At 44.8% G+C, this 12,279-nt stretch overlaps 2 protein-coding genes across 3 annotated transcripts; both read left to right on the top strand.

Annotated features, from left to right (window-relative positions):
• The first annotated feature begins 365 nt into the window (after window positions 1-365).
• On the top strand, window positions 366-7,129 carry rlim (ring finger protein, LIM domain interacting). The gene is made up of 4 exons (XM_080466462.1): window positions 366-483; window positions 1,987-2,213; window positions 3,369-3,464; window positions 3,548-7,129. Exons 2-4 carry the CDS (start codon window positions 2,045-2,047, stop codon window positions 5,407-5,409), a joined length of 2,127 nt encoding a protein of 708 aa, XP_080322588.1. The 5' UTR covers window positions 366-483; window positions 1,987-2,044; the 3' UTR covers window positions 5,410-7,129.
• A 1,387-nt stretch (window positions 7,130-8,516) lies between these two features.
• On the top strand, window positions 8,517-11,756 carry glod5 (glyoxalase domain containing 5). 2 transcript variants are annotated; one of them, XM_080465828.1, is made up of 4 exons: window positions 8,517-8,640; window positions 9,090-9,245; window positions 10,519-10,674; window positions 10,764-11,756. In XM_080465828.1, the coding sequence occupies exons 1-4, from the start codon at window positions 8,584-8,586 to the stop codon at window positions 10,911-10,913; spliced, it is 519 nt and encodes a 172-aa protein (XP_080321954.1). In that variant the 5' UTR covers window positions 8,517-8,583; the 3' UTR covers window positions 10,914-11,756. The 2 variants fall into 2 exon arrangements, with proteins under 2 accessions (XP_080321954.1, XP_080321953.1); XM_080465827.1 differs by having other exon boundaries at window positions 8,554-8,715; window positions 10,764-11,559.
• Window positions 11,757-12,279: the final 523 nt, after the last annotated feature.

Genomic DNA, 12,279 nt, shown 5'->3' with positions numbered 1-12,279 from the left:
TTTAAAGTTTTGCCAGCGCCATTGTGTATTTCATACTATTTGGATAAAGATCATCAAGGTTCGGATGATCTTTGTCTTCCAGACTGCAGAATAAAGCAGTGTTACCACTCAAAGCCACGCGGGGGCGCTGCATTGGTCCACAAGCAGCCTCGTTCAAAACAAACAGCCTTCAAACCAAAGCTGTTCGCTGGGAAGCGTATTAAATTATGCCCTCAGTTTACTCTTCCAGGCAGTGTTGCTCGAACAGCTCAGCTCAAATCCTCTCTCCTTATTGGCCGAGTTAAACGCGAGTCCGCCTGTAAGGCCAAACCCAGGGAAAAATAACCCCGCGTGGTCCATTTCCGGAGGATCGCCGTAGCCTACCCACAAGAAAGAAAATGGAGACCTGAGATCGCACTGAGCCAAACAGTCAGTCGGTATTCAGACAGCCTCAAAGTAACTCTCGGATCGTTCGATTACATTACAGCTAACCTCACCGAAGAGGTAATGTATCCGTGAGTCGATGACAGATGACACATTCCCTCAGATCAACTTTATTCTTCATTAGCCAGCTAATTTTAGCCTGCTCGCTGTCCGTGAACGTCACTGGTTGACGTAGCTGCCTCGTTAGCTTGCGGTGCTACTAGCACTTAGTTGTGGATGTATTTCTCACGGAGCCCCGGCGTTTTTAAAGCAAAGTTCAACAGTGGTCCTCTTCAGATGTCCAGTTCGCGTCGTTCTTGATAATACTAGTGGTATTCGTGGTGGACGTTTCTCCATGAGGTGAATTAAATCGACACGAAGTTTGTGGCTAACTCAGTCGGCTAAAGTCACTGTTATTGGCCACTGTGCTACAGCTAACACTGCTAACAGGCTTCAGCTCCATTTAACTGGTCATCTGACAAGGTTGTTTCACAACTAATTGTGTCACGTTGACCTCCTAACCATCCGTTCAAGTGACACGTTGCGAAAACATGTTTGATAATAATCTATTCTCGGCAAGCTGTTTCATTTGTTTGCAGCCGTGTAAAAGCATTTTCCTCACCGTGAGCTAGGCTACATGATGCCATTTTGTTTTTATCTCGACTTTGACCAACACACTGCTCACCAAAAGGAATGAGGGATTCACTAGTTACTGTGTTGCATCTCTTAATGATCGACTTCCAAGAATTGTGTTTTTGATGTAATGATGTTACTCTAAACGCCGTGGCTCTGCCTGCTCGTGTGGCTTTTATACGCTGAAGCGAGCAGTTCAGTTTTTGCTTTGTAATCAGTGGACGTAAGCCGTGAATGTTGATCTTGGCCCTATTCTGTTGTTTTTGTCTTGTTTCGTATTTTTACAATCCTTTTCATCGGTGCTATTTACACAGATATTGCGATAGATCCAGTATTAAACACATGCCTCTCAATCAAAATGTTTAATGTGATATTGATTAAACACCGTTTTATAGAACTAAAATGTGAAATAATGTTTAAAAAGGTGAACAAAATCCTTTCATAAGAAAACACAACAATCACAAAAACAGTTCCCAGAACATCAGTGAGTCCATCACAAACATAGCTGCAAGAAATTCTTGAGTTTTCCACATCTGCCCTCCAGTGTGCTTTCTCCTGTGATCGAGAGTTAAAACCTCAAGTCTGAGTCTTCTTGTCATAGGGGAAAGTAGCTACACGTTTTGATTTCCCCTGTGATTTATCAAGAGATTTGTCATCGTTTCATACAGTCTGCCTTGTTGTTGAGCAATTTGTATTCATCATCCAGTTGGTGTGGTGCAAACGTTTATATTTCGTGTGAATTCAATTCCGTGTATTCAAGTTAAGCTTCACTTGAAAGGTCGGCTTGTATTACACACTGGACACATTTAATAGACTATATATATTAATATACCTCTATTGTCTTCTGTTTGTTTGGTTCGTGAGTGATTCCCTGTTTTGTTAACCTTTTGATTCAGTTTAAAGTCGGTCCCCCTGATCTATTTTTTGACAACCATCTTCTCTTTACCGTAGCAACTGGATCTTCTTGTAGATTGGAGAGCATCCTTCGACCTCCCTTCCTTCCGCATCAATGGAAGGGTCTGACAGTGGCGAGCAGAGTGGCAGTGACGTGCCCGAGTCGCAACGCAGGCGGCAGCTGGACCGCCTGGACCGGGAGGAGGCGTTCTACCAGTTCGTCAACAATCTCAGTGATGAGGACTATCGTCTCATGAGAGACAACAACCTTTTGGGCACTCCAGGTAATAGAAACCTTCTCACTTCCCACATATATCTTCAATCTTGTGAAAGAAGTCTGCGACTGTAGAAACGATCCTTTTCATTTATTTTTTCACTCCTTTTTCATGTACAGTGCTCGATTCCCTTTCTTCATCTTCCCTTTGCAATCAGTTCAGCTGACAGCTACGCTAAAACACATTTGAACCCATCCTTTAGAATAATACTAACCTTGTACCTTTTATGAACACTTCATGAGGTACACTCATACAGTCTTGTCTGATCTGTTGCAATAACTCTTTTTTTTTAATTCTGCCTTTACACAGGAACAATGTTGGGTTTTGTATCAGAGGTTTGTTTGTATAATACCACCGGTTGAATTAGCAGTTTGTTGTTTTCGGTACCGTTTGGATGTGTTTCTAATAGTATGGTAACAACTCTCAATCTACTGCAAACTGCAACCTCAAATATTAACAGAATTCAAATCTGATAAGCAAAACTCAACATTATTGAAGTAAAAGCAGAGTCTTTGTACTCATCCTCTATTATATTGAGTTTTTAAATCTAGTGTAACATTTAATGACCCTTTGGTAACGGTGTGTCTGATTGCCTTTGTACACATGAAAGAATGATGAGTTAAGAGTAAACATCAGGCTTAGGAAGCAGCCTCCACTTTTAGATTGTCACTATGCTGGAAACGCAGCAGCTAACAGACTATTGAAGATGTCCAATCCGTTTCTGTCCCAGGACAGTGGCAGGTGAAATGTAAGTGTGGAGCAGCCCACAAGGCGAGGGCATTGAGTGGAGAGTGGCATGCCCTGGTAAGTCTGGAGGTTTTCCGTATTGTCCTGTTGCTGTGTCTTAAGAAAAGCAAACAGCCAATACAGAACAAGATGAACACCAGTTCCTTTGATTTCTAACACATTTGTTATATTTCAACGAGATTTCACTATAACTCTGTATCTTGATGTCGCAGTAGTTTGTTCCTCCCTGTGTTTCCCTTTGCATTGAATCTTTATTTTTTATTGTAGGGCGTTAACTGTCAACATCTCTCAGCCTCCTGCATTGTCACGCAGGTGGTCACGCTAGCACAAACAAAGTGAACACAACAATAAACTCAGTTCTTTTTTCTATTCATTTTTGTCAACAGAATGTTTTTTTGTGTGTGTTTTTTTTTTCAGGTGAGGCAACACAAGACGAGCTGTTCAGTAGACTGCAGCAAATCAAAGATGGCCCCGAACAACAGAATAACACCCCGAGTGTTGAAGAGCCTGCTGGTGAGTTCGGTTTTATTTCTTTGACTCAAGTTTTTCACATCCAGATACGATTTGTCACTTTTTTGAATTCTGCTGATTTTCAGAACAACCGGAGAGTTCGGAGGACCCTGCCGGTGGCGACAGTCTCCTCGACTGGCTCAACACAGTGAGGCGCACAGGCAACACCACGCGGTCTGGTCACCGTGGAAACCAGTCCTGGCGAGCCGTGAGCCAGACCAACCCCAACAGTGGCGATTTCCGCTTCAGCCTGGAAATTAGTGTGAACCGCAACCTGGCAGAACAGCAGGCTGCGGCGGAAGGAGAGCAGGAGCAACCGGAGCCCACCTCGGAGGGTCAAGATGAGCCGGCAAGCGCTGAACCGCAAGTTCCCATGGAGACGGAGCCCGAGCCCGAGACGCAGCCTGAGCCTGAGCCCGAGCCCGAGCCCGAGCCCGAGCCCGAGCCCGAACCCGAACGGGAGGCCGAGCCAGAGCCCGAGACGCAGCCCGAGACGCAGCCCGAGCCGGAGCCGCAGCCGGAGCCCGAGACGCAGCCCGAGCCCGAGCCCGAGCCGGAGCCGGAGCCGGAGCCGGAGGTGGTGGAAGAACCAGTCGTAGAGGAGGTGGCTGTCATTGTGGAACCTGAGCCCACAGAGCCCAACCTAGAGGAGGTTGTTGCACAAGAAGTTTTAGAAGAACCTCCCAGCCCTCCTCCTGCTGCCCCGCCAGTACAGCCCCCGCTTTGTGTTTCTCCCCGCAGAGGGCAGAGGAGGGCCCGCAGCCGCAGTCCAGAACCCCGCAGGACTCGGGCCCGATTAGCCAGGAGCCGCTCGCCTCTCAGCTTGGATCAACTCGACGGTCTCCCAAATCCACGACACTCTTACAGCTCTCAAAGTCCCAGTTCTTCCACAAGCTCTTCCACCGTGCCTCAAGCAGAGGGCAGTTCACGGACTCGACAACACGTCCTCACCAGGCAGAGCACTGCAGACAGTGACGTTCAGCCTCCTCAGACTGGAGCAGAACCAGCTCAAGAGGCCCAGAGCGTTGGATCTCAGGAAGGGGAGGCGGCAGGAGAAGGCACCGGAGCAGAAGGAGGCACATCAGGGCGGCGCCCGCCGACTATTATGCTGGACCTCCAGGTGCGGCGCGTGCGTCCAGGTGAATATCGGCAGAGAGACAGCATCGCCAGTCGTACACGCTCGCGGTCCCAGAACTCCAACAACACTTTTCTTTATGAGAGTGAGCGTGGCGGATTTCGTAGGACTTTCTCACGTTCTGAGCGCGCCGGCGTGAGGACCTACGTCAGTACTATTCGTATCCCAATCCGACGGATCTCAGACGCAGGTCTGGGAGAGGCGACTTCGATGGCTCTCCAGTCGATGATACGGCAGATCATGACTGGTTTCGGAGAACTCGGCTACCTCATGGACTCAGACTCTGACTCTTCAGATTCAAACCGTGGCGCGAACACGCCCGCAGACCTGGAGGCCCTCAACAATCCAGACGCCCCGGCTGCCGAGGCTCCCGCTGCTGAGGTGGATGAACAACAGCTGGCTGCTGCGGTCAGGGGAAGGACAGTTGAGACTGAAATGGAGGAGGGTCCCCCGGCCTCCGGTGGCAGGGCAGCTCGCCCGAGACCCCCCATCAGCCTAGAGGAGCCCAGCTCATTGCCCTTCCTCCGGCTGGCTCACTTCTTCCTCCTGAACGATGACGACGAGGACCAGCCGCAGGGGCTGACCAAAGAACAAATTGACAACCTCTCCATGCGCAACTTTGGCGAGAGTGACGCCTTGAAGACTTGCAGCGTCTGCATAACGGAGTACGCCGAGGGGAACAAGCTGCGTAAGCTCCCCTGTTCCCACGAGTACCACGTCCACTGCATAGACCGCTGGCTCTCCGAGAACTCCACTTGTCCTATTTGCCGCCGGGCCGTCCTGGTGTCGGCCAACCGAGAGAGCGTGGTGTAACTCTTAACAGACTCCTGTCTCAATTTAAGTAAACAATTATTCCAAGTCTATACAAGGCTTTAAGGAAAGGTGTCTCCACTGTCGAAATGTATTTCCCCTTATACCATTTGTGAGTTTGATCATAATGCAGTCACAGGTTGGGTCGGGGTGCACTGACACCGAGACGCACGCCTTCAGTCTCCAGTTAGATATCGAACACTGCAGTCCAAAGTTGGGCACAAGCAATGCATGCTGTTGATCATTGCGTAGCAGTGTTGCATTGCGTTAAGCCATGCGCACAAGCAGACCGACATGTCCTGAAGAACTTTTGTGATTATAGATCCTGCAAACCACCGAGGTAGGTCAGGCACTTAAAATCAGTTTTTTTTTTTTTTTTTTTTTTTGTATTAGCTCCTGAAGAGCGCCATACATACCGTTAGTTGGGTGTAGGTACAGTAATTAGTTACACCACTTCAAAGTATTAGCTGTAAATAAGCTTGTAAAAATAATTTTGATGCATATTTTGTATCAGTGAATTGGGTTTTGGATTGTAAATTGACCCATAAGAAGATCTGGGTCATAGTGGCTGCAATTACTTAAATTCTATTTTATTTTATTTTTTTCTTAAGAAATCGGTGGGATTAATATACACAACTGAATAATTACAGGTGATGTCCACAGGATCTAGGTCTTAAACTAGTTGGCAACTTGCACTTTCTCCTCTCTTTCACCAGGAAGAAACTACAAAAAAAACCTGCTATTTTAATGTGACATTTACTCATATATGTCGATTCACTCTTAAATATTGTACACGAAACATGGTCCCAGATTACTATTTGAAAATCGCCAGTATAGTTTGGAATTATACAGTATTTCCATTTTGATGAATTTACCATTTTGGCCACTAAACATTTTATAAATTGGGAATATCAATTTGTTGACAGATAATATCAGAGGTACCCACTTACAATATCGACCAACAGGCTTTGAGATCTGAAAAAAAAAAAAAAAATGAAAAAAACTTTTTGCTGTTTCCTTTTTCTCACAGAAATAGTTCTGCACCATGATCATCCTGATATTGTAGCCGTGGGTTTTTCTTTTGCTCTTCCATTGAAATAATAGGTTTCCTTTTATCTATAGACTAAAACTTATTGGCCACAGAATTTTGGACTTAAGAAAAAAAACAAAACAATTTTACCATTTTGACCTTGAGTTTTAAAGTCAATAAAAAAAGTGGAGACATTTGCCCACCGTGCCCTCCTTCCGCCTCACAAGCGACCGTCGGTGTGCAATAAACGCAAAAGTGAAAGTAGGGCAATAAAGAAGAAAAAAAATAAAGCTGATATATGAATGCTATTGTTGAAAATGGTGGTTAATGGCTAAAATCTTAAAATGAAGACTTACTGCCTTTGATGTGTGAAACTTTTTGTTTCTAGGTTTTCAATAGTTCTGTTGACGAACAGAGACACTGGTGAGAGGACGAGAAGAGCATCACTATTAATGCCATCATGTTTCTTGTTTTATCGATGTCTTAGCCACAGCTATCACTTCCCTCTGGGACTTTTTGAATGCAAGACGTTGTTGAATACCATAAATATGTAAATGAAATGTATGTTCCTCTTTTAGGCCATTCTTTAGTTCTGGCCTTGTTCTGTGACGCACCCAGTGCAGTATGTGAACTGGGTGGTAAATGAAACTAACCGCTGAATTAAAACATGTTGTTATGCTATTAAATTAATCGTACATTTACCGTTTGATGATCTTGTGCATGCGGATGCAACGTTAAGGAGTTACTGGTACTTTTCACTTTTATCCATCGCGCCGTCTTTGGGAGGATTCCTATACGTTTGCATTGATTATAGATCCCCTGGTCATTCCAGCGTTTCAGTTGCGTTAGGCGTTTGTTCAGGGAGACTTGCACTCAGAATAGAAATAAGACATTTTAGGATGAAGACACTGGTTTGCACACAATTGATCATTTTAAGACGAAACTAATTGAATAAAACATTTATGCTGTTTCTTTCCCTTGGTATAAAGTGAGCCGATACGAATATTCTTCTGAAGTTGTATGAGATTTTTCATGACTTGAGATGAATAGCAGCATTATTGCTGTTATGCAGGTTGAGTAAGACACTGAAATACAATGACCAGAACATAAACAATCTGAGGTGTGCAGAAATAATATATTACAATTTTGTTTAGTCATTAAGAATTAGGTGATGACGTGTCCTAACTATAAAGGTTGGGAGGTGGGTAGGAGAGGTAAGTGGTACGAAAACAGCTGGAGGGGATGAAATATGTTTTTCAACCAAGTAGAATCTCACTGAAAATGGGCAAAGATTTTCTGGTGACCGAAAGAAAAGATTCGGGCCAATATCAGCAAAACATTTCATGAAATAAACCACATTTAACCAGTAAGAAATCTCAAAAAGTTGAGATCGGGTGATGTTGGTGCGTTTGTGCTGCGGAAGTTGTGGACATAACTGCTGCCGGGATGTCGGCTGCAGATCCCACTCAGTCGGACATGGACAGAAACTTTACAATAATATGGACGGAAAAAAAAGTTCAATTGCAAAGATTCTTTAAGTAGAGAAAAACTAAATGCACTTTAAAGAAATGTTTAGGAATATTTGAGCACTTGGGGAAGGAATGACAGATTTGTGAATTATGCCGGAGAAACTCATCAATGAATGTTGGGCCTTCTGTGACCCTTGTGCAGGTTTTCATGACCCCAGCAGACCAGGACACCACAACCCGCTGCAGGTTTGGAGATGCTCTGGCCAGTCATCCAGGCTCGAGCACATCTTTAAGGCTGTTTTCTTTCTTTGAGGACTAATAATCCCTTTAGTGGTATTTTCAGTGGTATTTATTTTATCTGGAAAAAAAAGCAAGAGAAATCAAATGAAAAAAGAGACACTGGTAGTATTTCCTGACGCTCCATGTTTAGTTGTGGTTGTGGATGTGGTGTTGGTGAACATACAGAAGCGTCAGGATCGCCCATGCTGGGCAAACAGGCCTGGAAATCTCCAGGAATCTTCAGTGTGAGGAAGGCGTAATTGTGAGTTTTGAGGCGGTCTCTGGTGGTTAAACATTACCTGCAGCTCGGCTGGATCCGGGCTGCAGGGCGGACAGGAACCAGGAAGTCCCGGCTGGGTGGCTGATGCACCGGGGAGGAAGAGGAGGAGGAGGAGGAGGATGGCGATCCGGACTGCTGCCGCTCGGCTGGTGCTTCTTCAACCCCGTTGCTTCAAAGTAAATCTCATCTCTTCATGTCGATGTTTAATCTCACCTTTTTATTCCCAGACGAGGCTTGAGCGTAACAACCAGGTGAACTTCCGCTCTCACTAATCCTCCGATCAGGGACTTACAGTTGAGCTCAAACCCCTGAAAACGGATTTATTGTTATATACCAGTTATAACCCATTCATTAAAACGGCATATTTAATATCCGTGCATTTCACGTGTTTACAGGAGAACCCTGTCACCACTCGGTGGCGCTGTTGTACCCACCTCAACCTTTGTTTGCATCCTCAATATCTGTTCATGGACCAATTCGTGTGTGTGTGTGTGTGTGTGTGTGTGTGTGTGTGTGTGTGTGTGTGTGTGTGTGTGTGTGTGTGTGTGTGTGTGTGTGTGTGTGTGTGTGTGTGTGTGTGTGTGTGTGTGTGTGTGTGTGTGTGTGTGTGTGTGATCTGTTGCAGATCATCTCTCATGAATCTGTGGTTAAAGTGCGATGGAGGAGCAGCTGCCCGGTAGAGGTGAGCCACCTCGATCACCTGGTGCTGACGGTCAGGAGTGTGCAGGACACGGTCAACTTTTACACCTCAGTCCTCGGCATGGAGGTCATCACTTTCAAGGTAGTGTTTCTAAATAATGGTGACGCTTTCGTAACCGATGATTTCATCGGTGTCACGCAGCAATGCCTGGAATCGCTGGCACCTCTAACTTTAACCTGAAGTATGAAACTCTATTGTTAGTAAGGAGCTTTTAGACACACTCTTACAGGAGTCACCATTCTGAATCTAATGATGACATCATGAAATCGTACAGGACAGGCTCCCTGCAGGGACCAAGGTTGGGTGCTCCTACACGCCACTGCCCTACTGTCTATATACAAGATTCATGATAAAAAAAATTTGATTAACCAGTACTTGCAAGATGCTGATGTAGAAGAGTGGCTGAAAGTACTGCCAAAAGGCTCCGCAGCCATATTTTAGTACTAATAACTTAGTACCTGGTGGCCTTACAGGGACCTTGTGAGTACTGAACGGTGCATGTTCATGAAAGACTGTTCAATAGAAACAACATGATGTGAAACTGTAATTATTCAGGAGGGTTTTTTTTTTTTTTGAAATTTTTTATCAACTAGCAATTCAGTTTACTTGTTTCTCTTGAAGCAGCTCTCAGATTGAAAAAGGTTGATGACCTCTAATCAAATTTCACCGTTAAAATGCTTCCCGGTATTAGAAACTAATGAGAGGAGTCTGCTTTTATTCTGGATGTTAGACGAACACCACGAAGGACGGGAGCTGGAGCATTCTGGCATTGAGCATTAAGCCTCACCGGGCCAAGGATACCACCACTGAAAAAAAAAAAAAAGACAAAGGATAACTTATTTTTGTTAAAAAAAAAACTTTAATTTCAGTTGTGATTGTCTGTGGCTCCGGTTAAACAGAAATGAAGCTGTTTGGGAATGCACTGCATACGTTTGTTTAGAACCATGAGGTGTTGAGGCGCATGTTGGACATGGAAGAGTTGAATAATGACTTTGGAAATGACGGCGTTCCCCCCATTGCATCCGGGACTCCTTTGAATAGAAAAGAAGCCTTGAATGCTTCAGTTGCAGAAGGAAAGTGACTCAAGGCTCAAGGCTCTGCAGCCATGTATTTATATGATAAACCGACTCCAGGATACTCAGATAATCAGAATTGATTATTCAGAAGTAATTCACTTGCATAGATATTGAAAGATTATAGGTGCCAGTAATTCTCGGCTGCAACTGTCGGGTTCCCATTTAGTAAGAAATGATGTTTCAGTGTGAGAGAATATTCCACTAGATGGCAGGCTTTGACAAAGAGTCCGATTAAAGAGCTCCTCCACACCCACCCCTGCTGTGTCTGCATCATGCAGGGAAACCGCAAGGCTCTGGGCTTTGGACGCCAGAAGTTGAACCTCCACCAGCAGGGTCAGGAGTTTGAACCCAAAGCCAAGCATCCAACCCCGGGATCAGCGGACCTGTGTCTCATCACCAAAACCCCGCTGGCCGCAGTCGCCGCACATCTGAAGGTTTCCCCCTCGCAGGCCGTCCGATTCGCACCGTCGACGCTCCGCTGCCGTTCGGCTTAAAGTGCTGAGCTTGCGTTTCTCCCCCGCAGGTTTGTGGAGTGGCGATCGAGGAGGGCCCGGTGGAGAGGACTGGGGCTGTGGGTTCCATCGCCTCTCTGTACTTCAGAGATCCCGACCACAATCTGGTTGAAGTGTCAAACTACACCCGGCAGGCAGCTGACGACTCTTCCTCCGACTAACGTGGTGCTGTTTGTGAAAACACATCCAGACACCTCGCAGCTCACCAATCCTCTCAGCCCATCTGGTCCTCCTGCCTTCACTGCACAGTTAGCAAATACTACTTTCAAGGGTTTGGAATCACTTTACTGGATTGTGCTGAAGAACTCGTGTCGACAGAATGGATGGCGTCAGCTGCCTCTGCAGTTCTGCTGAGGTTTCTATTTTATAAGAGTTTAAATAAAAAGCATTAAAAAGTGGCCTGGAGATTTTTTGGCATCATGATCAGATATTCACTGTTTGATTTCAAGTGTTCAAAACTCTTATGAAATGTCTTTATTTTCCTCCCAAAAAATCAAAGATTCTTGAAAACACACAAATGTTCTGGATTTTCCAAAAAATTTTTTTAAACACAATTCAATTTCTCTTTAAATTGTTGACTTATTAGTGCTTCTTATTGTTGGAGATTTTCACTGAATGAAACAAATGTTCAGAGACAATAATCAAAAAAAAAGTAGAGTAAGTAATCCCACTACACAGGTAATAATAAGAACTCTCTTGGTTGTGTGTTTTCATCGACTTAAGATTTATAGTAAATGTACCTAATATGCTTGGATCTCATTCTTCAAAATAAAATGAAGGAGACGTCTGACTGGTCTCCAAACCATTCTGCAGCAAATGTTTAGCTGGTAGTCATAAAGAAAGTCCTGCCACGGATGGCCTGGCCCCTGTTTCAGTTTCAGTTTCAGATTCACAGACAGACGCTGACGCAGGCTAAACGTTTCAGAGATTTCGTCCGCTAAGCACTTTTAAAAAAACGTCCTTGTCTTCTTATTAGAATTGATGAATAAATCAGCAGATACTACAGATTTACTTTTCCGAATGTTATTGATAAAACTCTTCACAGCATCACCTCACAGTTTCGCTGAGTATGCCAGCCACACACGAAACTGCGGAGTTTCAAAGTAAGATGAAAGGCCGAGCATGTCTTTACAGGAGACACTCCACACTTTCCTTATTTCATCTGGCATCGCTCCGTTACGGGAACCTTCCTGACGCCACACACGTTCCTCCACAATCATCCTTCTCTTCTGGCTTCTGAAAAACCAGCTTCTAACAGTCATAATTTCGAGCTGAAACACTTTGGGGACTTCAAAAAAAAGGGTCTCTGCTGCTCTGTCGCTTCATTGGTATAATCTTCAGATGCTCAATCAGTTGCCGAGAGGATTTTTATGACACTTGGATGTAGCTGGAGGTTAGTCAGAGATTTCATCATTGTAAATCCTAATAACGCTCTCGACTCCCCGTACAGGCCAGAACGGCTAAATTAATGATGAATAACTTCTTTGACTCAAAGTTGGCATTCTATATTTGTGTGAATATATCATC

The sequence above is a fragment of the Lipophrys pholis genome, assembly GCF_963383615.2.
Source record: "Lipophrys pholis genome assembly, chromosome: 6".
Classification (NCBI taxonomy): Eukaryota; Metazoa; Chordata; class Actinopteri; order Blenniiformes; family Blenniidae; genus Lipophrys; species Lipophrys pholis.
This window is presented reverse-complemented; position numbering and strand designations above follow the sequence as displayed.